General features: G+C 37.8%; 2 protein-coding genes across 8 annotated transcripts in view; one reads left to right on the plus strand and one right to left on the minus strand.

Moving 5' to 3' along the window:
- Positions 1 to 18732, minus strand: part of LOC101746896 (uncharacterized) — a 29613-nt gene extending 10881 nt beyond the window's left edge. For 2 of the 6 annotated variants that reach the window (XM_021347455.3, XM_021347453.3), the window contains exons 1-5: positions 18526 to 18732; positions 7141 to 7303; positions 4855 to 4940; positions 2939 to 3060; positions 2510 to 2726 (exon numbers count right to left, since the gene is read on the minus strand). In XM_021347455.3, coding sequence (XP_021203130.1) covers positions 2510 to 2726; positions 2939 to 3060; positions 4855 to 4940; positions 7141 to 7303; positions 18526 to 18657 — 720 coding nt within the window. In that variant the 5' untranslated portion in view covers positions 18658 to 18732. Of the gene's footprint in view, positions 1 to 2509; positions 2727 to 2938; positions 3061 to 4854; positions 4941 to 5297; positions 5518 to 7140; positions 7304 to 11563; positions 11894 to 18525 lie in introns of those variants that run through there. The other 4 variants (XM_021347454.3, XM_012689748.4, XM_062669598.1 and 1 more) reach the window with 4 other exon arrangements.
- A 2094-nt stretch (positions 18733 to 20826) lies between these two features.
- Positions 20827 to 23374, plus strand: part of LOC101735373 (uncharacterized) — a 72595-nt gene continuing 70047 nt past the window's right edge. The window contains exons 1-3 of one of the 2 annotated variants that reach the window (XM_038012464.2): positions 20827 to 20958; positions 21607 to 21682; positions 23121 to 23247. In XM_038012464.2, coding sequence (XP_037868392.1) covers positions 21620 to 21682; positions 23121 to 23247 — 190 coding nt within the window. In that variant the 5' untranslated portion in view covers positions 20827 to 20958; positions 21607 to 21619. Of the gene's footprint in view, positions 20959 to 21513; positions 21683 to 23120; positions 23248 to 23374 lie in introns of those variants that run through there. The other variant, XM_038012463.2, reaches the window with a different exon arrangement.

The raw sequence follows: 23374 nt of genomic DNA on the forward strand, positions 1-23374 counted from the left end.
TTTAACATCTGGTAAAATAATTAATTAAATTCATATGATTTACTAATATAATATATTCAAAACACTCTTTTAGTGAACTCTAGTGTCAAAAAAACAAATATAAAAATAATTGTTATAAGGTAAGAATAAGATAAGATCTTTAGCATAAAAATCAAATTAGGTAGTTTGAAATAATATAAATAGATTTGTAAAATAACCAATCTATAGTTCTACATGAGTTAGTTATTAAAACATCTACTGTATGATCGTTACAATTTACATAGCCTAAGAAATCAAAAACAAAAGCACAAATTGCAAAATAGAAGATTCTTGACAATTCCTTAAATAAAAATCGATACGAAAACTAAAGTGACAGCGTAAATAAAATATGTCCACAACAAATATTATGACAGTACTTGCAAACGGCACGGACAAATAACAAAACAACAAACAAATATTCCAATCTAATAATACAGACTATACGTTTTTTACAACTACACTGATAATATATTCTTGGATTTATGTAAACGCAAACACGTTGTCCAAAGAGAATTATCACACACACACCAAAGTTATTACACACTACATACTAGAATTTAATGTAGTATCAGTTAAGTTTATGTACAGATATTTTGTAAATATTTTATGGGTAAGTTTGCTTAAGCGAGAGATCGAAGATTTAACTGCATATAGAGAACAATCGTCCTATCCTTCAAAACGATAATTAAAGATTGTTTGGCGGCAGAAAAACGTTAGCAGAACCTCATTTGGACGCGAATAACTACGCTAAAGCAAGCTGGTGCTGTGATGCTATTGATGGCAGCTGATGCAATTCTGTATTATTGTCGTAGAGAAAAGCTAGTCCGTCAAGGTCCACTGGATATTAAGAGGCTATTGGAAATCGTATCTCACAATGTTATGGTCACTTGGAAACGTTAAAACTCCCTAAATTATGATGACTCATCTTATAAGTATGCTGTTGAAAACTAAACTAAATGCGTATTTCATAGTTATGAAAGAGATTTAAAAAAGAAGAGATTCTCAATTAGGATGAACTTATCTCAGAAATCCATCATAAATAGACCGATTTGAGAAAACTATGGTACATTTTATTGTTGATAGAAAACACTCTTTGATTCTGATTTACCTCATGGAAATTTCATCAAAATTTGTTCGATAGTTCGGTTTTCAAATCATATTAGCCGAATGGAAGTTGTCATCAAAGTAAACAAAATTGCGAATTTTTAGTTAAGTAATATTAAAGACAGGTTTTAATTTTATAAACTGTAATTTATTATTAACTATCGAAGCGGATGAATTCGTGGAGCACATCTATGGCTAAATAGCTACGTACCAATTGAACTAAATTAATGTATTGAATGTGTTAAAACTCTTTGGACAAATTCTAAGTGTGCATCGACCGCGTTTTTTTTTTTTTTTTTTTTTTTTTTTATGATTGAAAGATTACTGGTGGCCCGGAGGCCTTTCCAGCTTCACCAGGACAGGTGGGCGAGCAAACGCTCAGCCAGGAGGGGGGGGATTTGCTAAAAACTGCCCGAGCGCCTCCGAAGGAGACCTAACAACTCAAGAGCAATTGCTTCGCGAATGAATCTACTACCGGATCGGAATCGCGACCCACTGAGAAGATCCGGCGAGAAACTCAGCGGGCTGATGCATGGGTTAGGTTGCACGTCGACCTCTTTGTCGAGTTCGACGAGTACGGTTACCGAGGTTCCTCAGCCTGCTCCTAGTGTTAGAGCTGAAGGTATCTAATGCAAGAGTTATTGGATCTGATGGATCCGTAAGGACGTGCATCGACCGCGTCACGCCGTCCCGTTTGCATCGGTTCAGTTCCGGGAATTATTCCGTCAGCGGGCACATCCTCGCAAAACACTGTTACTCGTTTCATATTAAAGTTAATATAATAAATTTTGTTCTCTTTCTTTTTGTTAATATTGTGATGTGCTATTCCATCAACAACAGTACTAAAGAATTTAGGTATTGGATGCACATGACGCATTTCATCGTAATGTGCCCAATGTAAAATTGTCGGGTCTTTTCAGTGCGTCACAATTCCGGTCTGATGGTAGGTTCAGCGAAGCAATACTCTTGTTAGGGCAAATGTTAATAAACTTTCAAACTGAGCCCCGTAAGCTTGTCTAGCAGTTCGGTGAAACCAGAATAGCTCCTCGGGGCTACTGGTAATTAAGTAGGTTATTAAAAAAAATCACACGGTAGACTTGTAAGAAAGTCTAGAGAATCTTTTTTATCGGTAACAGAACTCACGTGAAGTGAAACGTGAGGCTGAAACTCCGATTGTATTACATCAGACCCGGTCTATCGGTACCCATGCCAGCTACGTCGAAGAGACAGGGTAGTATCTACCTGAGCACTCACAACATCCATACTATTGGCCTTTGGAAACATACTGTTCAATTGATTTAATAAGGTTTCTGAAGCCGAAAGATACGACATCTGCGACATAAGTAGAGTGTGTTGCGAGGCGCGAGTTCCACAGAGGAACACGTACGTGAGCGCGGTGAGCGGCCGCGCCGTCAAACAGGTGGTTAGTGACGGCCCCGCCCGCCGGTACCTCTCGTCGCTGGCGCTCGGCGTCGGCGCGCAGTCTCCGCACGAGCCGCTCCGCCTCCGCCAGCCGAGCGCGCAGCTCCGCGCCCGTCTCCTCGTTCCCCACCGCTTGGGAACACTTGCACTTTCTACTCTCCGCTTCGAATTCACGAAGTTTTCTGTGAAACATACATCTCTTCACACGGAGTAAATAAGCAGACGACAATAGAGTCGGCGTCGCTCATGCACATCAGAGGTCATAAATACCCGCCGGCCGGGCGTACTTAGGCCACAGTAGCCGCCCTGCCTTGCCCGGCTTCTGTCTTCGAGAGTCGTTCAGTGGATGGGCCAATTTACCAGCAAAACAATGATTCTTTCTTTAGTAACTCACTCGGTTTCTGTATCGACCAACTTCTGTAGCTGAGCTGCTTTAGCCTCCGCAGCACGCGCTTCTTCCTTGGCAGCTGCCACTTCGTGTTCCAGACGAAGTACCAATGCCTTTAAACTCGATTGCTGTAAAATAGAAACAGCAATATTTAAACAGTATTTTTTTTTTCAACAATAAAAACTACGTAAAAAAAATTAGAATATAGAAAAAATGAATGTACGTGTTGTAATGCTTGCTTTTTTATGTTCAGTGAACGAACTTACGGCCCACTTATTGTTTAGCGGTTAGCCTTAGACAATACAAAATGAATGCCGCCACCCACGTTGAGATATTTCTGCCGCGAAGCACTAATGCATCCCGATTTCAAGGGTCAAGTCGTTGTACTACTAATATTTAAAAGTAATGTCTCAATGACGGTGGTGGGAAATTCGTTGTTGTTTTTTATGGGTTTTAGTAGCCACTTAACCAATCTAAGCAATAACAAAGAATTTTAAGTTTTATTGTACAACCGTGTTTCAACCCAATTATGTAATTAAAACAAGACTATAATATTTATAAAAAATTAAAATTATTTTAAAGAGACTATAACCTTCCATAACCACTTATTATGAATAACGCCATAAATGACTGTACTTATTATATTTTATTGCATTACAACGCACAGTTTCAAAGTAATGTAACAAAATTTAGTGTGACGCCAATCAATTAAGTTACTGTAACGCATTAACATAACAACTCGAACGCTTACCTTGAGACATGAGGTCGAAATGTAACAGTGACCTCATATTAATCGTTTACGCTTTATACATTTGATTTTTATAGTGGATTATCAACAAGGTTACAGTTAAAAACACTTAAAACACTTAAGAATAAGGATAAGTAAGAATTAAAAAATAAAGCAATTGATTTCTGAATAAACCAAGTCGTTGATTTTTTTAATTCTATTAATGTGCAACATTACTTGAGATATAAAATATGTAGGTTTATCAATAATAACATTATTTCCAACATGGCGCATTTACGTTCTAGATGTCTATGAGCTCCAGTAACCACTTAACACCAGATGGGCTGTGAGCTCGTCCACCCATCTAAGCAATAAAAAAAAAATTAAAAAAAATCAAATACTTTTTAGTATTAGTACATTTTCGTAGGGATTTAAATTTAAAAAAATTCATAATATATTTATAATGAATAAGCAGCATGTTTATGTATAGCTACTAGTGGTTACACAGTAGTCGAAATTCAGTTATAATTAATTTAAATTATAAGTATGTACACTATTATGATTCTATTGTCAAGGACTACTTCTATAATCATACTTCTTTAATCACAGATTTCGCCTACACTTAAGACTAAACTTTAAGACAAATATTAATAAAGACCAACAATATTTAATCTATTCTCAATTTGACCACAGACTGTAAGAAAAGTTTGACAATAAACAAAAAGTATGCATGCGTGTGTGTGTCAAAGTGTCAAATAAATGGTAGTGTGTGTAATGTTTTTTTTTATTGATTTAATGTATTTTTTATGCATAATTTTAAAAAATATTAACATTTTGGATTCCTTGTCTATATTCTCTATAAGTGTGGGAAATTTCATACTCCTCCGTCCGCGCAATTTTCGTAAAAACGGGTACAAAATTTTTGTTTCACGTATTAATATATTTTATAGATTATTTAATTTTGTATTAAGTGGATTTTTTTTAATTTGTACGTATGCACTATCCGCTTCCGTGTAATGGCTTTTATAATGTAATATTTTAATAGCCGCGTGTGGACGTTTCCACAATCACTCAAGTTTCGTAACTCTTCGTAATTTCGTGTTACGCACGCAATTTAGTCTGCATTAGTGCCTTACCGTACATTAAATGAAATTATTTGTAACCTTGGGGACAGAGATCTAGTTTACGTGGTTACCTCATTATTACGCGGCGGCTCAGGCATCGTGGTAGGGGAGCTGGCCTTCGAAGACTCCTTGTTGAAGATCAATTGGAATTGTAAATCTGTAATGTTAAAATACATTTTTCTTTAAACGTCCTAAAATAAAAAAGGGAATTCACAATCAAGAGGTATGATTTTATAATGTATCTCTATAACAGTTTGTGCATTATGTAAAGCAAATTATTGTCTTCACTACATAGTATAAAACAAAGTCGCTTTCTCTGTCCCTATAGGTAACTGTCTGTCCCTATGTATGCTTAAATCTTTAAAACTACGCAACGAATTTTGATGCGGTTTTTTTTTAATAGATAGAGTGATTGAAGAGGAAGGTTTATATGTATAATAACATCCATTAAATAGTGGAAAAATCAATAATAAATTACAGGCGGGTCGCTAGTATTTTAATAAAAGCGAAATACCTTGAATACGAAAGTTGTATACAAATTATTCGTCTGATAGCCTTTAAATTCGGAAAATATATTCCTTTGTGAATAAAGGCGCTCACTAAGAACAGATTTTACGTAAATCCTTAAAGTAGCTCTTGAACTAAAATTAAAATAGCACGCTGCGATTTTCCTTAACTAATAGGGTAAGTCCGAAGAAATTGTATTTTGAAGTTTTCACAGAAAAAGCAACAATATGACAAAAGCAACAATAATTAAGCTGTCCCGATTTCCAATCACTGTTATTGTCACTATTTGTCAGCTTGATTTTTTATTCGAGTATCGCGACAATAAATTAGAACCGATTCGCGGTTTTTTTTTGTAATATCCATTGATCAATCACAAAAATCTTATTAATGACTGAATGCCCTATAAAAATGCGAAAACACACACAAAAAGTACAAACTTTATCAAAAAGCATATTATAATATATACAGAAAAATCTCAAGCACACCTTTCGACGGAACGGCTTATGCAACTTATAATTATAGCCTGGGAGTGTGCACCGATCTTGAGAAATTCCATCTTGAAATATACTAACGTTTATTTTGGCATTCCACAAGTGGACCGTGACAGGAAACCGATCAAGCTAAATGTAATAATTTCGGACGTAAGGCGACTAATGCCATAACGAAAATAAGGGCAGTAATGGCGATTGCTGTTAAGATGACATTCTAAAATTAAATCTATTCTTTGTTTTTAATGTCAAGACCAGCTGATGGGACAAGGATCGGTTGTGACGCGGCTTTAGGTTAAACTAGTGGTCCCGCAGTAGTCGCAATTCGACTATAATTAATTGAAATTATAAGTTTGAACATTAGGTATTATGGTTATATTGTCAGAGACTATTATACTTCTATAATCACAGATTTCGCCAAGACTATACTATAGACAAATAATATTAAAGATAAACAATATTAACCTATTTTCAGTTTGACCACAGATATTAACTAAAGTTTGACAATAAACAAAGTGTCCAAAACATGTGTGTGTATGTCAAATACATGGTAGTGTGTGTAACGTTTTTTTTATTGACTTAATGTATTTTTTATGCATCATTTTAAAAAAATATTAGCATTGTGCACTTCTTCTCTATATTCTCTATAAGTGTGGATAATTTCATACTCCTCCGTCCGTGCAATTTTCGTAAAAAGGGATACAAAGATTTTGCTTCACGTATTAATATATAGATATTTACGACATAATAATATAAGATTTTACTGTAATTTGATTGTTAATACTGCCTCATAGGATATGAGGTCCATGCCTAGAAACATAAGACTGTTGCTCTTCAGAATTAAGCACTCTGTAGTCTCAGAAAACTTCAATTACTAATAACTAAGAAATGGTTAACTTCCGAATGTCTTTTCTTCCACGAATGTATCTCTCCATTCAGTAAATTAGAATACATCGATGATGATGAAAAGGACGTCATATGATTTGATTTTTGGAACGAAGTTCCTTATGGGACGATGCGGAGGGGTACCCTAACCGGGAAAAGACGTCCGTAACGTAAGATTTTTATTATTTATGTATAGTCTTAGTATGATGGCTATACAGTGTCTAATGTAGTCTATCTATATATATTATTACTATATATTTTTTATAAATCATTGTGAATAAAATAAAGTTTTATTTTTATCAATAAAAAAATCATAATAAAAAATGTATACCTGAATAATTATTTTCTTTATACCTCGAATAGAACTTAAAATTAATATTTTTATAATAAGGATCTTCGTTCCTATCCGGTGTCACACGACACCACACATCTATTTTTCTCCGTAGTCCGTTTTTAGAACAAAGAAAATGAACCAACCTCTGTTTCTTTCCCTGAGCGCCTCGATTTCAGCGTGGAGGCCGCTCAGCATCGACCGGTGCTGCTCCTGGAGGAACCTGACGCTGTGCTCGAGGTGAGCCACCCTGGCCGCCGCGTCATTGCTGATCACGAAGCCGCCGCCTTCAGGAGGAGTCTTCTTGAGCTGTACAACAATATTTCAATTAGCTATATCGGTAGCTTTATAGCGAATAGGTCCTTGGATGCTATCATGCTGTATATATCACGTACCATCCCGAAATGGTTTTCCTACCACTGTTCATGTAATTTATTATGATTATATTTATATTATAATGTATATATCTCGGAGAGGAAAATCGGGTGGATAGCGCTAGGTTAACCAAATACCCTCACGTTATCTAGCCTTGAGACCATGACAAAATAGATGAAGTAAATCCCAACCCTCCTGAGTGAGATTTTACTGGCCCACCTGTTCTAGTGAAACTGGAAAGGCCTACAGGCCACCGGAAAGACATCAATCATAAAAAATAAAAATAGGAAAATGTGCACCTGCCTACGGGATTCGAACACTGGCACAGTCGTTTCGCTCGATACGAATGCATTGGCCGTCTTATCCTTTAGGCCAAACTGATTTCGACTCTTAGAACTTAGGTTCGTTTGTGTAAAAGATCGCTTTGACCTTACTCATGAGGGATTGCCCAGATAATTCCCCAACACTCTGTTAATCTCTTATCTAATACACTTTCAACTCCAAGTACCGCTCGCAATAGTTTTACCTTTAGAGACAGGAGCCTTAGACTTATATTTGTACGGATGTTGGTCCACTTAAGAAACGCGCAAGATTTTCACTAGTAATCCTTGATAGCAAAAAAAATCTCCGCGGAACACCGCGGTCAACCTACCGCAATGAGCTTGTAAGTCATGAATGGCCTCTGATATTGCAGCGATACCTGAATCAACTTCTGATACAGAAACACGCTCACCTGCCGCCAACTTAGTTACTATTACTATTTTAGACATTCTTTTGACCTCAATAACTAGTTGCTTCATTTTCATGTCATGTATAATTTCTTCATTTGAGTTAATTACTTATGTCAGCGTAGTTATTAATTCAAACCAAAATAATACTTATTCAAGCAGGCCTAAAGATCCAAAATTTCATAACTTTACCACTAATTCGAAATACATTTTCACGAAATTCAGGACTTTGTTTGTATGGGAATATACACAAATTACATAACACAAACTTTACTTCATGTATCAAATTAGAATTCAAAATAAGCATATCTAGAATTCATCTAATATTACAGAGATCCCTCTATTGGTGTTGGAACAATTATGTAGCTTCAAAGATATTTTATTTCTAACGCGAAACTGTGCGATCTAGTTATCAGTGAAGTCATTGCTATAATACCGTTCAGACGTCGTTCCCAGGGTGAGTCGCGGAATTCACTTTGCTACGTCCATGGGCTCTGATAACCACAAAATACCAAATGGATCGGGCTCATCTGCACAAAATCTCATACCTACCTACATTTGATACAATGTCTTTCACAAAGTACCTGTTTTACTGGTGATAGGACATCTTGTGAATCAGCACGGCTAGATACCGCCACCCTGCCTATTTCTGCCGTGAAGCATTAATGCGTTTGGGTTTGAAGGGCAGCCGTTGTACTATACTGAAACCTTAGAACTCATATCTCAAGGTGGGTGGCAGCATTTACGTTGTATATGTCTATGTGCTTCGGTAACCACTTAACACAAGCTGGGCCGTCGCTCGTCTACCCATCTAAGCAACAAAAAAAAGCATACCCAATTTTAAACCTGCGAGCCTTTGTGACGTACGAAGCTAAATACTTATCTAAATTTACTGTTTGTTATCATTTATCTATGTTAACCTGCACACAATAATATCATAATAAAGAACCTTTAAAAGGCTCGTGACACGAAAACATGGTTCGAAATAAATCAGTTATGCATATGACACGCTTTTGCAATTAGTTTAAAGATTTATAGTTCCACATTAATATGTATTTAAATTTAAGTGAAAATTTTAGTTTCAAATTGGCACGTGTGAGTTATCTATTTTAAGGTTTTTGTTTTGTTGTTTAGTGTATGATGACCCAGTTCTGCGGTCTCACTGAAAACCCCCAGTAAAATGTAACATAATATTATTAACAGTATAAAGGATGAATGATCCTTAAATCAATTAAAAATATTAAAAAGGCTTTTCTCGAGTACGTTATGTTGTTGTTAAAAAGAAAGAAGCAAAAGTGTTGTGTCTTTTCCTGTTTATCTATATATAAATTACTAGCGACCCGCCCTCGCTTCGCTTCGGAAACATTAAAACACACATGAAACCAAAAAAATATTTTTTTTTTTTTTTAAATGTAGCCTATGTTCATCAGAGACAATGTCGGCTTCTAATGGAAAAAGAATTTTTCAAATCGGTCCAGTAGTTTCGGAGCCTATTCGAAACAAACAAACAAATCTTTCCTCTTTGTAATATTAGTATAGAAGTATAGATAAAGTATTATTTTCTGTTAATAATATTAGTTTTCTCGCTACTGTTGCCATGTTGGTATACGATTTTTAACACCCTGTACTCTCGGAGCCGTCAGGAGAGCGTTCTTCAAACAAAGACAAATATTTACTGCTTTACCCTATGCGGTCCTAAGACTAATGTAAGACTAAACTATATGTCCAATACGTGTGAACTCTGGACCTCAAAGAGTTAAACGAAAACGACCAGAAAAGCTCCAGTTTTCGGGTATTTTATTGATAATTTCAAGAAAGTATTCTTTTTAAACACCGTCGATCTGCCGAGCGTAAAATCGATGCCAGACCGTCCCTTGACAAGTTTCCATATTGATACCGAAAACACGCATGAGACAAAACACATTTCATTAGCTAAGCAGCTGCTCTTGAGTTGTTAGGTCCCCTTCGGAGGCACTCAGGCGGCTGTTCTCAAGTCCCACCCCTCCTGGCTGAGCTGTTGCTCGCCCATCTGTCCTGATGAAACTGGTAAGAAACTTGAAAGGGCTCCGGAACACCAGTCATGACACAAAAAAAAAAAAACACTTTTACCCTGCTTTTACCACAAACTTTAAACAGTGCTTCCAACTACAAATCGAACCCGGACCCAGATGTACATACCCAAAATCACTAACCACCAAAACAACGAGATGTATTAGACCACTAATGCGTATGCGAGCAACGCAATGTAACATAATTACAAATCAGCTGATGTGCGGGTCAATGCTCTCATTTGCATCAGGACATTGGTACTTTAGATTCAGAACTAAAGAGTTACCTTAAATTAATAAATAATTTTCAGTGTCTAGGTACTTCGGAACGTCCCAGAGGACGCAGTCCCATGAGATGGTCGGACCAAATACGATCTTCTCTAAGCATCAATTTCCACAATGCCCTTCATGAAGCAAAGGATCGCAGCACATGGAGGGATATCGTACGGGAGAAACTGATGCAGCGGGGGAGTCTCGACCCTCAGAAATGAGGAAAACGACGCGAGGAGGAGGAGGTACTTCGGATACGATTCTCTGACAACTTGCTTATTTACTTAATGTCTAATCAAATGCTTGACTTGTGGTAATCGTTTTAAACAGCTAGTTGATACAATTAGATTCTTTATTAAAATAAAACTTTATTTAGCTAGTCCACATAGGTCCACCACCGTCCTATTTATTTCTACCACGAAACAGTCATGCGTCACACTTTGAAGGACGGGACAGCTGTACATTATAATTCAGGCTTTGGCACATGTCTCAAGATGGTATTCATGTTAAGGGCCCCGACAACCGCTCGATATCAACTGCTCCGTGAGCTCGTCTACCTTGAGGTCGATGACAAAGAAAACAGGTATAATGTGTAAAGATGGTAAAATGTTTGCTTGTTTATTAGCTCACGATATCACTTTTATGTATATTTGTATGAAGTTAAGCAATGTCCTTTGTTCTGAATATACCACCATATCCAGTTTTTTCATGTTTTTATTTACTTGTGATAATTGTCGAATCTGGTGTATTTTTCCTACAGCATCAATCGAGTCAAAGCACAATAATTTTAATTTTCTTAAAAACGTAGGACATTTTTCGATGAAGCAACTATTGTCCTTAATTCGTTTAGTGTAATTAAGTCTGTGCCAAAATATAGGATACATTATAATACCGGTTTCAAAATAATCTAAATTATCTAATTAGATATTTATCACCCATATAACATGTAACGTAAAATATGACATATTTATTTATAAACAAAATGAGTCAAAACAAAAGAAAAATATTTTTGCGCAAACAAGATCTCGAAATGTAATCTTGCGAACTAAAAGATCACACACAAAGAAACATTACCAACGTGACGCATTTTTTTTCCTAATAAAATTTAAGAACGTCTCGTTTAATCGAAAGTCACAAAAACAACTCACTTGCAATTTCGAAAACGGCGATGTGGGCACGAGCACTTTTGAAGCCATTTTCAAGCGTCAGACAACATCCGAGTCACGACCGACACGCGTTCAGAGCACAATAGTTTTACAACGCAACACATCTGCGTAACCTTCTAACGCGACGTTTGTTATACACGCGCGTTTTTCAATACAGAAAAATATGAGTTTGAGACCTTGAACGCTTGAGAGAGGTGTTCGCTTGATGCAAGCAGGGCGGAGAATGGTTGCATTGTATTGATCGCGCGTGCGCACTCCGCGTCGGGGTTCTGCTGATTCACCGCTCGTCCCGGCGGGCTCTGTGCCAACACTGATACGTAAAATTGTCATAGTACATGTACGACCTAAGGTACATAACACGAAAGGTTCATTATTATTTTGATTGCCCAGAAAATTTGAGTTCATATAATCTATATATTAATACGTGAAGCAAAAACTTTGTATCCCTTTTTACGAAAATTGCGCGGACGAAGGAGTATGAAATTTTCCACAATTTTAGAGAATATAGAGAAGGGTTGCAGAATGATATTTTTTTTTTAAATAATGCATAAAAGATACATTAAACCAATAAAGAAAACATTACACACACTACATACCATGTATTTGACGCACATATACACATATATCTCTCTCATACTCTTTGTTTACTATCAATTTTTTGTTATTGCTTAAAGTCTTTGGTCAAATTGAAAATAGGTTAATATTGTTTGTCTTCAATATTTTTTGTCTGTAGTGTATGTGGTCTTGGCAAAATCTGTGATTATAGAAGTATATCAAGTCAATAGAACCTGTCATGACAATAGAACCTTAATAATGTTCAAATCTATAATTTCAATTAATTATAGCAAAATTTCGACTACTGCGGGACCATTAGTATTATTAACAGTATTAAAATTATAGTCACAGCACACACATGTCAACTGCTTGTAATAGTATTTACCGGTGGTAAGGCGTGCTGTGAGCCCGCACGGGTAGTTACCACCGCCCTGCCTATTTCTGCCGCGAAGCAATAATGCCTTTAGTTTTGAAAGGTAGAGCTGACTTTGTACTGAAAAACTGAGCCTAAGAATGTCTCAACGTGGATGGCGACTTTTACGTTGATCATGTCTCCGGGGTCATGTGACCACTTAACACCAAGTGGACCGTGTGCTTGACCACCCATCTTAGCAATAAAAAAAAAAACTGCCCGGCTTCAACCCAGTGACCTCTCCAGTTAGAAGAGGTTAGGATGCAAGGATGTCGCCTCATCAATTTATTCGGTGAGGTACAGATGGCACTAAAGCGTCGTGAGATAATATCGATCCAGGACCAGCTACGGGGACGTCAGTAATGTCCTTTAGATGAGTCTTGCGCCTTGAGTTGCAGAGTCTGCGCTGGCATTACGGAGCAGGTGCGGCAATGCGGCCTGACAGTAACTATACGAGTAGTACTCTAGGAAGTTCCTATGCTATTCCCTAATTCTAATTTATCGATTGAATATCAATAGAAATCAGGTAGAGATTGTTGTAAAACCGCTTGGTAGCACCGTCTCGGCTGGTTCTGGTGCGAAAAACCCTGAATTAGAAGTTTGGGATAGCCGTTCTATTATTATATTTTTTATTGCTTAGAAGAGTGGACGAGCTCACATCCCACCTGGTGTTAAGTGGTTACTGGAGCCCATAGACATCTACGACGTAAATGCACCACGCACTTTGAGATATAAGTTCTAAGATCTCAAGTATAGTTACAAGGGCTGCCTCACCCTTCAAACCGAAACGCATTACTGCTTCACGGCTGAAATAGGCAGGGAGGTGGTACTTACCCTTACCTTACCTGATACAGAGCGTAACTCAATACTAATACAACAGTCATTAATAGCTAAAAAAAGCCTGTTTGCATATACATACATATCCCCTGATGAATGGACCAAACATGCTATTCTCAAATAAGATCCTGTTTAAGTAAGTTTCGCAATACAAACGTTGTCAAGTGCATTATGAGATATCTTCTATGTTGACACATCACGCAAGGTCCCTTCCTTATGCGTTTTGCAAGGACTTTTCCCGGAACCGATCAACGATTAGAGATATAAAACGACACTAGTGATGTCAATTCGCTTCGATAAATCTTTAAGAGAAGCAGGCCCGGAGTTCATTCGTCTAGAGAAATGAAAATACGCCGAGAACTTACAGTTCAAAAGGGAGCGGGGACGATACTGGTGGCAAGATACCTTTTCCAGTTTCATCAGGGCAAGTGAGCGAGCACGGTCTCAGCCAGGAGGACTTGATAACTGCTGACCGAGCGACTCGAAGGAAGTATAATAGCTCAAGCTCCTTCGCGAATTCATCCGCTATCGCATCGGATTCGTGATTCGCTGAGAAGATCCGACGGGAAACTCAGCGGGCTGATATTTTAAGTCAGGTTTCACGAATACCAAGGTCGTACCAGTAACTGTGCTAATTAGTACATAGATCGGGTGGTCCGTAACTACGTGTGTGCCCTCGACACGTCCTTACGGATCCATCAGATGCAATAACCCTTGAATTAGACGCCTTCAGCTCTAACACTAGGAGCAGGCTCGTCGAACTCGACAAAGAGGTTGGCGTGCAGCCTAACCCATGCATCAGCTCGCTGAATTTCTCGCCGGATTTCCCTGTCCTGGTGAAACTGGAAAGGCCTCGGCCCACCAGTAATCCTTTAATCATAAAACAAATCTACGTGTGTATTCAAGTACGGCTTAACTGTTGGAGTTAATGGATATAGAAACTCCTTATCAAAAACATATACATAGAAAGAAGTGACAAGAGTTGTCATAAGAAGAAGTGAAAAAAAATGTCTGTCACTTCGTGAAGTAAAATAAAATAAGAAAACTGTGATTTCGATAATAAATTCTAAAACATCGACGTAACTAATACTAATATATAAAAGTGTGTTAGTAGGTATATTATTTCGAAACTGCCTGCACTCTGCTACCAAGAATTTTAAATAATATCAGGTTACGGACCCGCACTACGAAAATGGAAGGTATCACAGGAAAGCTTCAGATTGGCCTCCTAGATGAAAAAAATTGGGACACCTGGAAATACAAAGCCTTATGCTTACTACGCACCGTACCGTCGGCCCTAGAAGTAGTTGAAGGATCGTTCCAGGAGCCCACTCGTCCACCTACCGGATGCGGCGATGCTGAATTGGCGGCTTATCAACAACAAAAAGATAAGTTTGATAAAGCTGATGCCAGCGCTATCCTAATACTTACCACCAATATGCAAGAAGACACACTTCGAAAAGTGATGCGGTTCACTAAAGTACGTGATGTCTGGTTAGAGCTCCACAGGCTGTTCGACGGAACAAATGAGGACAAAACCTACAACCTGTGTATGAGTTTCTTCAGCTTTAAAAGGGATCAAGCAGACGACATAGCCACTCACATGTCAAAATTAAAGAACATTTGGACTGAACTGAATCAAGAACTCAAGAAGGACAGTAACCAAGAGCTACCCGAACTGCTACTTGTTTGTAAGATACTGGACACGCTTGATGATTCATACTTCAGCTTCAGAAGTAGTTGGCTCCTACTGCCCAAATCCAACCGTACTGTAGAAAACCTAACTAGTCATCTCTGCGCATTTGAAAGGGCACTGCAAGGTAACAACGTACCTTCGCATCATTCGGAAGCCCTGGTTTCGAATACGGAAAAGAAGAAGGACAAGAAGCTTAAATGCAACTACTGCCTAGGTATTGGCCACAGAGTACGCAACTGTCAAAAATGGATCCGTGACGGTAGACCTCCTAAGAGCCAAAATCCGACCCAGACAGCAACGCCTTCTACTTCAAAGACCGCTAATTTGTTACTCATGTCTTTAGAAGACAACGAAATCTTCACAGTTTCACGGGACAACGAGAACTGGTACATAGATAATGGTGCAACAAGCCACGTCACCAACAGAGCTGATTTTTTCCAAACCTACGAACATTTCAATGAGAACTACACTGTTACAACGTCCGCTGGTAATGAAGTCCGTGCCAAAGGCAAAGGAACAGTACAGCTCAGAGGATATGTTAACGGGAAACAAATCGACATCAGCCTGCAAGACGTCTGGTACGTTCCGGCCATAAGCAAGAACCTCTTCTCCGTACTCGCACTTCACGACCGAGTCCCGAATAGCACTTTTTCATCCAGGACAACTGAATGCAACGTCATTGTCAACGGGAAAGTATGCTTAATAGGGAAGAGACAAAAACAAGGTGGCTTATATCGACTGGAAGTAAAACCCGTACTGCCAGAAAAACCACCCGAAGTCTTTGCAACTACAGCAACGATGCAACTGTACCACGAGAGACTCGCTCACCAAAATAAAAGACACGTAAGAGCGACGATCCAACGCGAACTAGGTCTAAACCTGCCGATAGATAAAGAGACCTGTGAAGGCTGCATCTTTGGAAAGGCGCATCGACTTAAATTCGGTACAAGAACCCGAGCTACCGCGCCCGGAGAAATTGTACACACCGACGTTTGCGGACCGTTTCAATCTAGCTTCTCAAGCTATAAGTACTACGTTCTGTTCAAAGTCGACTTTACTGGCTATCGTATGGTGTACTTCATACGCAAGAAGTCCGAGGTCAAAGACAAGTTAGTTTTGATGATCGCTCAAACTAAAACAGTCGGACACACCATAAAATGCCTTCTAAGTGACAACGGCGGTGAATTTGACAACGCGTCCATAAAAAATGTTTTAGACACACACGGAATAGCACAGCGACTAGTCACCCCGTATACACCTGAACAAAACGGAGTAAGCGAAAGGGAGAACAGAACCCTAGTTGAGACAGCAAGATCAATGATGTACGCTCATGAGCCATTACCGCAAGTGCTATGGGCAGAGCTCATTAATACCGCCGCATACATACTAAACAGAACAGGTCCCACAAGTTTAGATAAATCTTCGCATGAACTTTGGTATGGAAAGAAACCTATTATTAAACATCTCCGTATAATAGGCTCAATCGCATACGTCCATATTCCAAAGCAGAAGCGTAGAAAATTCGACAAAAAGGCGATAAAAGGTCGACTTATCGGGTACGACGAAGATTGCTACCGTATCTGGGTCACAGACGGAAAACACTCGACGCTCGTCCGTTCTCGTGACGTAATCTTCGATGAGAAACCTCTTCCCATCTGTAATAGTGAAATTCCTAAAACAGAAGTTGAGACAAGAGAATATCCGATTACCATAACGCCAAATACGAACTTAGAAATAGAAGTTGCAATTCCAGAGCAAACACACGTTCACGAGGGAGATACAACTACTGAAACAAACTCCAACGACCATGATCATGTTCTCGAGGGAGAAGAATCGGATCAAGTCCTCTACGAAGACCATGACCAGGAAGACGAAACGACAGTTCCAGAAGAATTATTTTATGATGCTGAACCACCGCCAACCGGCTATAATCTTAGAGATCGCTCACTGATTCGACGTCCTGAGAGACTAAGAGATTACGTCTGTATCACTGAAACATTCCCAAATAATTTTGCAGACGCTATGAAAAGGGACGATCGCGAAGAATGGCAAAGGGCAATGGATAGCGAATTGAAATCCTTCGAAGACCTGAACGTTTGGACGCCGTGTGCATTGGCAAAAGGACGAAAAGCACTTCCCTGCAAATGGGTTTTACGGATCAAACGAAATCCAGATGGCACGATCGACAAATACAAGGCTCGACTTGTCGTAAAAGGGTACAGACAAAGGAAAGGAGTAGACTATGACCAGACCTTCAGTCCTGTCGCACGCCTGACTACTGTACGAGCACTACTCAGTGTTAGCGCGCATGAAAACTTACATCTGGTCCAATTCGACGTTTGCACAGCCTTTCTGAACGGAAAGCTCGAGGAAGAAATATACGTTCAACTGCCAGAAGGGTGCAACCTCACGGAAGGAACGTCTACCGTTTTCAAGCTTAACCGTAGCCTGTACGGACTTAAACAAGCACCAAGGTGCTGGAATTCTTGCTTTCAAGAGATCCTATTGGATATGAACTTCAAACAGTCCGAAGCTGATTGCTGCTTATATTCAAGAGAAGTTAACGGGAAGAAACTACTGATCACGTTGTACGTCGATGACGCTATTCGCTATTCTGGAGGCACAGTTTCATGGATCAGTCAGCGACAAACATCGGTCGCTATCTCCACTACAGAAGCCGAAATTGTGGCAGCTAGTGAAGCTGGCAGAGAACTAATGTGGCTTGCTAGACTATACCAGGCATTGACTACAATTGCGGACGTACCGGTTCTGCATGTGGACAATGAAGCTGCTGTTCGTCTTGCTCACAACCCCGAGTTTCACAAGAGAACGAAGCATATCCGGCTCAGACATTTCTACGTCAGAGAATTGGTAACTGAGGGTATCTGCAACGTTGTACGGATCGGAACAAAGGATCAAGTCGCAGACATCCTTACCAAACCACTACCTCGTACGTCATATGCAGTTCTACGCCAGGCGCTAGGACTGTGTACTATGTAAATGTTTAGGGAAAGTGTTGGAGTTAATGGATATAGAAACTCCTTATCAAAAACATATACATAGAAAGAAGTGACAAGAGTTGTCATAAGAAGAAGTGAAAAAAAATGTCTGTCACTTCGTGAAGTATAATAAAATAAGAAAACTGTGATTTCGATAATAAATTCTAAAACATCGACGTAACTAATACTAATATATAAAAGTGTGTTAGTAGGTATATTATTTCGTAACTGCCTGCACTCTGCTACCAAGAACTTTAAATCATATCATTAACAGGCCCTTTAAATTACTCGACAGGCATAACTTAGTACCGATCATGAATCTAGTTTTATCACTATAGAATCTGCAAGAAAATCATATGACTTTCTCTTTGCATAACATTCATAATAAGCATTAAATTGAACGCATGCTTAGTCTAATATTCAATAACGCTTAATCCTTACCTACCTGAATTCCGTCATCTTCCGGGAGACGAGTCAGTGTCATCAACGCAGTTCTGCTCCATTGCGGGAAGACCCGTGGAGTTTGCAGCTCGGATGGACTGGCCATCTTCGACTGGTAATGGCTACCGAGCAACATGGATCTCTTTAATTTAGATTACATAATTAATAAGATTATTTCCTCGTTCACGCTTCTCAGAATAAAATTATTGTATAATTATGAATATGTATTTTCTATGAGTTAAACATTCGACCATAGATATTCTATGTTATGCGGTCTGCTATTACTCGAGCACTTAGAGTACGTTTGATATCTTTGTTTATTCTGTTCACAAAACGACTTTCAAATTTGCCTGCATTATAACATCAAAAGTTGTAACACACACACCATCTAATTTTAGTAAAAGTTGCGGTCAGTATGATAATTATGGTTAATATTCATAATTTCTGGTAATTTTTATTAAACCGTAACCAAAATTACAGGGTTACTTTCCGTCATTGATAATACACATAAATTAGTTACAGATAAGCAACTCAAGCAGCAACAAAAATGTTTACGGGCGTCGACCACTAGATGGCTTCGCTTCGATTAGTTTCTCATTGCTCCTGTAGATGGCTGTAACATTAGCTATCCTATATTTTATTTTTAATGAAAAATTTTGTAAATATTTCAGAAACCAATTTATCTATACCAAAGACTTATATGATTTTTTTATTCTCTGTGTTTAGTTGTACAATAATTAAATGCCTTAACTTTAACAACATATAAGTTTAAGGGGCATCCGCTACAAGATGTCGCTAGTTTCCATACAAAAATTTTTTTGTCTTGAAGTATCGCAGTTTCAGGGTCCTGCTCTCTGTCGTGAATTATAATATTGCATAAATGAATATAAACTTATAAATAGATACCCTCATTTTAGTTATTTTTGTTTGATATGGGGAAAACACATTTTATAATACACTAGATGATGACCGAGCTTGGCTCGGTTTTTTTTTGATAACGCCATGTTGTTGTGTCTTTAAAGCGGTTAGTTGCCCTCAATTAAGAAAAATAGTATTATTATTCGCCAATAGAGGTCGGGAAGAGTTGATTATTGAAAACACGAATAAAACAACATTTTCTGAAAATAAATCGTAGCTAGATCGATTTGTCGCCCCCGAAATCCCTTGTATACTAAATTTTATGAAAATCGTTGAAGCCGTTTCCGAGATTCAGATTATATACATATATATTAATATACAAGAATTGCTCGTTTAAAGGTATCTATATCTATATATATACTTATACTTATTACTTATAATATTATTACTTATTACTTATAATATTATAAAGAGGAAAGATTTGTTTGTTTCGAATAGGCTCCGAAACTACTGGACCGATTTGAAAAATTCTTTTTCCATTAGATGCCGACATTGTCCCTGATGAACATAGGCTACTTTTTTTAATTATTTTTTTTATTATTATTTTTTGGTTTCATGTGTGTTTTAATGTTTCCGAAGCGAAGCGAGGGCGGGTCGCTAGTAAGATTTATAAACCTAATAACGCTTGTCACAGTTGTTTTTATCAAAACGACATTTTCCGCGAATTATTGACACCTGAATGAGGTCATTGCTGATGGCGTGATAAAAGTTTTTTTTTCTATATTGACTCACGCAGCAGTTACTTTTAAATTAACAGAACAATTTAGATTGTATTAGGTGCGTAATAAAATAGAGGCATTAATTTCCTGACTTAAAACACCTATCAAGCGTTTTTTGACGTCACAATTTGAGAAAGTCATAAATTTTTTACGTAATAATTTTTTTAAAACATCTAGAGTTCGTGACGTCATACAGTTTTGTTGCTTTTGGTTAATAATTATTATTGGACAGTACCTAAATAAAAATTAAAAAGTCACAAAGTGAACGCGTCACAAGCTTCGATCAATAATACTACCACAGGCGTTTAAACTATAAATTCAAAACTGGTTCCTCAAAAGCAGTAAAGTAGTCTAATGAACTAGTTTATATTATTATACAAAAAAGTATAGTTATGTATTTCGCTTAATTTGATTCACTAATTACTAGATTATAAAATATGTTCCTTCTGACCAATGGAAATATTAATGAGCAAATATTGAACCATTTCTATTCCATACATAGCTCAATACACATAATCTGGTAGTTTTCAATTATTTTCAAGTGATCACTTTAACTGTAACATAACGATGTAAATTATGCACGCGCCACGCGCCAACTGTCGTGGTTGCCTAGCAACGATGCTGTTTACATCATTGTTGTCATGGCAATACATACCACAAGCATTTTATTTTGCTTTTGTACTTTTTAAGCATCGAATACATTCCAATCTTGAAGTAAAATATTATTGATTTTACAAAATGAAACTGTATATTAGTTCTGATTTAATTATTTATTAATACGAACAGAATCGTTTTTTGATGTGAGTAATTTTCATTATCACTTAAGTTCATTATTATTATTATTATATGTGACGTGTTGTGACCATCGTATATATATATATAAATTTTAATTATTAGTTATATATTTTTAATTAGAAGTTTCAATTTTTTTATGAATACTATCTAATGGGCGAACTATTGATCGAAATTCGAACATAAGCACTCGCACTTGAAGATTTAGTAGACTTAAAGTTCCTTGTAAAGCTATACTTGAAAGTTCGTCAGAGATTCAGAAAACAAAAAAGAGAATATTTTCGCGAGTAAATCGTACTTAACTGCTTTGACTTTAATTTAAGCTTTTATCTTTAAAAAAAACTTCCTGGCTTCCTCGGAAAAGCTAAAAGCACATTAGCACATTATTACGTGCCTTGCGCCCTGTTGTAGTTGTAATGTAATCTTATCTACATCAATTTATTAAAAAAATTACAGTCTAGAGGTCGGGAACAGTTAGTTGGATGCAGCTACTTTTTTTTTATAAACTGTTTTTTTTTTTTTCTTCAAAAATTACATTCGATCTTCATCCAGCTCCTGTCAAGAAATGAAAGTTGATTGACATTCAATGTACAGTATTTATAACGTATTTAATGACGTTTATCGAAAATAATAATAAGAGCTATTAATTGATTCAGTATAATTTGGAGGATGGATACGTGTGTCAGAGGTTTCTCATTCATGCCTGAAGATAACGCAGCCAACGAGTTAAAGGTATGTTGTTTTTTTGCCTACTTAGCCTCAACGAATTATAACAGGTTCTTCGAAGTTGTAGGCGAGTTCATAGGGCTCGGTCTGGAAGACTTTGATAACAGCTTGGTTTATTAAGAGCACTACTTCACCGAATTATTACTGATGGTAGGACGTCTTGTGAGTCCGCACGGGTAGGTACCACCACCCTGCTTATAAGCAGTAATGCGTTTCGGTTTTAAGGGTGGGCAGCCGTTGTACTGTTACAAGTGAGACCTTAAAACTCATGTCGCAAGGTGGGTGGCGGCATTTACGTTGTAGATGGCTCCTGTAACCACTCAACACCAGGTGGGCCGTGAGATCGTCCAGCCAATGAGCAATAAAAAAAAAATTTAAAAATCTACCTCCGGAACAGAATCACGACCCACTGAACTGATCCGGTGTCAAAAATATTGGGCTGTGTCTGTAGGATAGTTGTAACAACGAAACCTTTCGACGAGAATGGTGACCGATACTTGGAACGCCTAAAAGTACCGAGTGTAGATCGAAAGGATCCGAAATGACGTGTTGGTAATAATTTAACAATTCAAAATGCGAAGCGAGCCTTTTCATAAATTGTGGGCAATTTATTTTGTGTAATATTTAAGATTTTTATAGCTTATATATAGATTTTTTTATTGCTTAGATGGGTAGACAGGCTCACAGCCCACTTGCTGCTAAGTGGTTAATGGAGCCCATAGACATCTACAACCTAAGTGCGCCACCCACCTTGAGATATAAGTTCTAAGGTTTCAGTATAGTTACGGCGGCTGCCCCACCCTTCAAACCGAAACGCATTACTGCTTCAGGGCTGAAATAGGTAGGACGGTGGTAACTACCCGTGCGGAATCACAAGAAGTCCTACCACCAGTGATTACGAATGATGAATTCATGTGCCACTAAGAATCGGAGCTCAATGGATCGAACGGACATCGTGAGTGCCAAAAATAATTGGGATAGTTGTCGGGTACCATGGCGGACTTGCATTCGTAAGCATAATCGTGTATATGATCCAGATGATATGTATAAACCGGTTTTAAAAGAGCCTCAAAGGCCTATGTTAACGACACGACTAAGCCACAAAGGAACTTTGTGAATCTTCATTTGAAAATATATATAATTAGGCGGGCTACCAACACCGTGGTATAGAGTGCAATCCACAGCATGTTAGTTGCTTTCAAATATAGATAGGCCCTGCTTTGAATGATCATCACTTATGGTCAGATAACGAGGTGCGGTCTCCAACATGTTCGTTGGGTTCGGTCAAAGTTTGGTCATTATATTGTAGGTATTGTAGGTATATTACGGTATACCGCATTGTTTATTGTAGGTATACCGCAGCTATAGCGTATAATGCAGATGTGATAGCGTTTCTCAAAGTAACCATAAATGAAATCGTCTTTGTAACTATCCTTTTTTCCAGTACATTGAAGGCGAAGAGTTAGAAAGAACCTGGAAGTCTACCAGAAGGTTACGAGTAAAGAAAAGAGAAGAAAAAATATGGGATGAATTCGTCAAAGAACAAGATATCGTGCATTCTGTGTGTGAAGGTATATATTTAAAATTAATAAAGAGCGAGCCCCAGTTGGGCTTACTCGTCGATCAACATTAATGATAGGTTAAGGTGAGATCAGAGAGTAAATTCCCTTTTGTTTTATTCGTATTTATCTTATAATT

Source organism: Bombyx mori, chromosome 8 (assembly GCF_030269925.1).
Source record: "Bombyx mori chromosome 8, ASM3026992v2".
Classification (NCBI taxonomy): domain Eukaryota; kingdom Metazoa; phylum Arthropoda; class Insecta; order Lepidoptera; family Bombycidae; genus Bombyx; species Bombyx mori.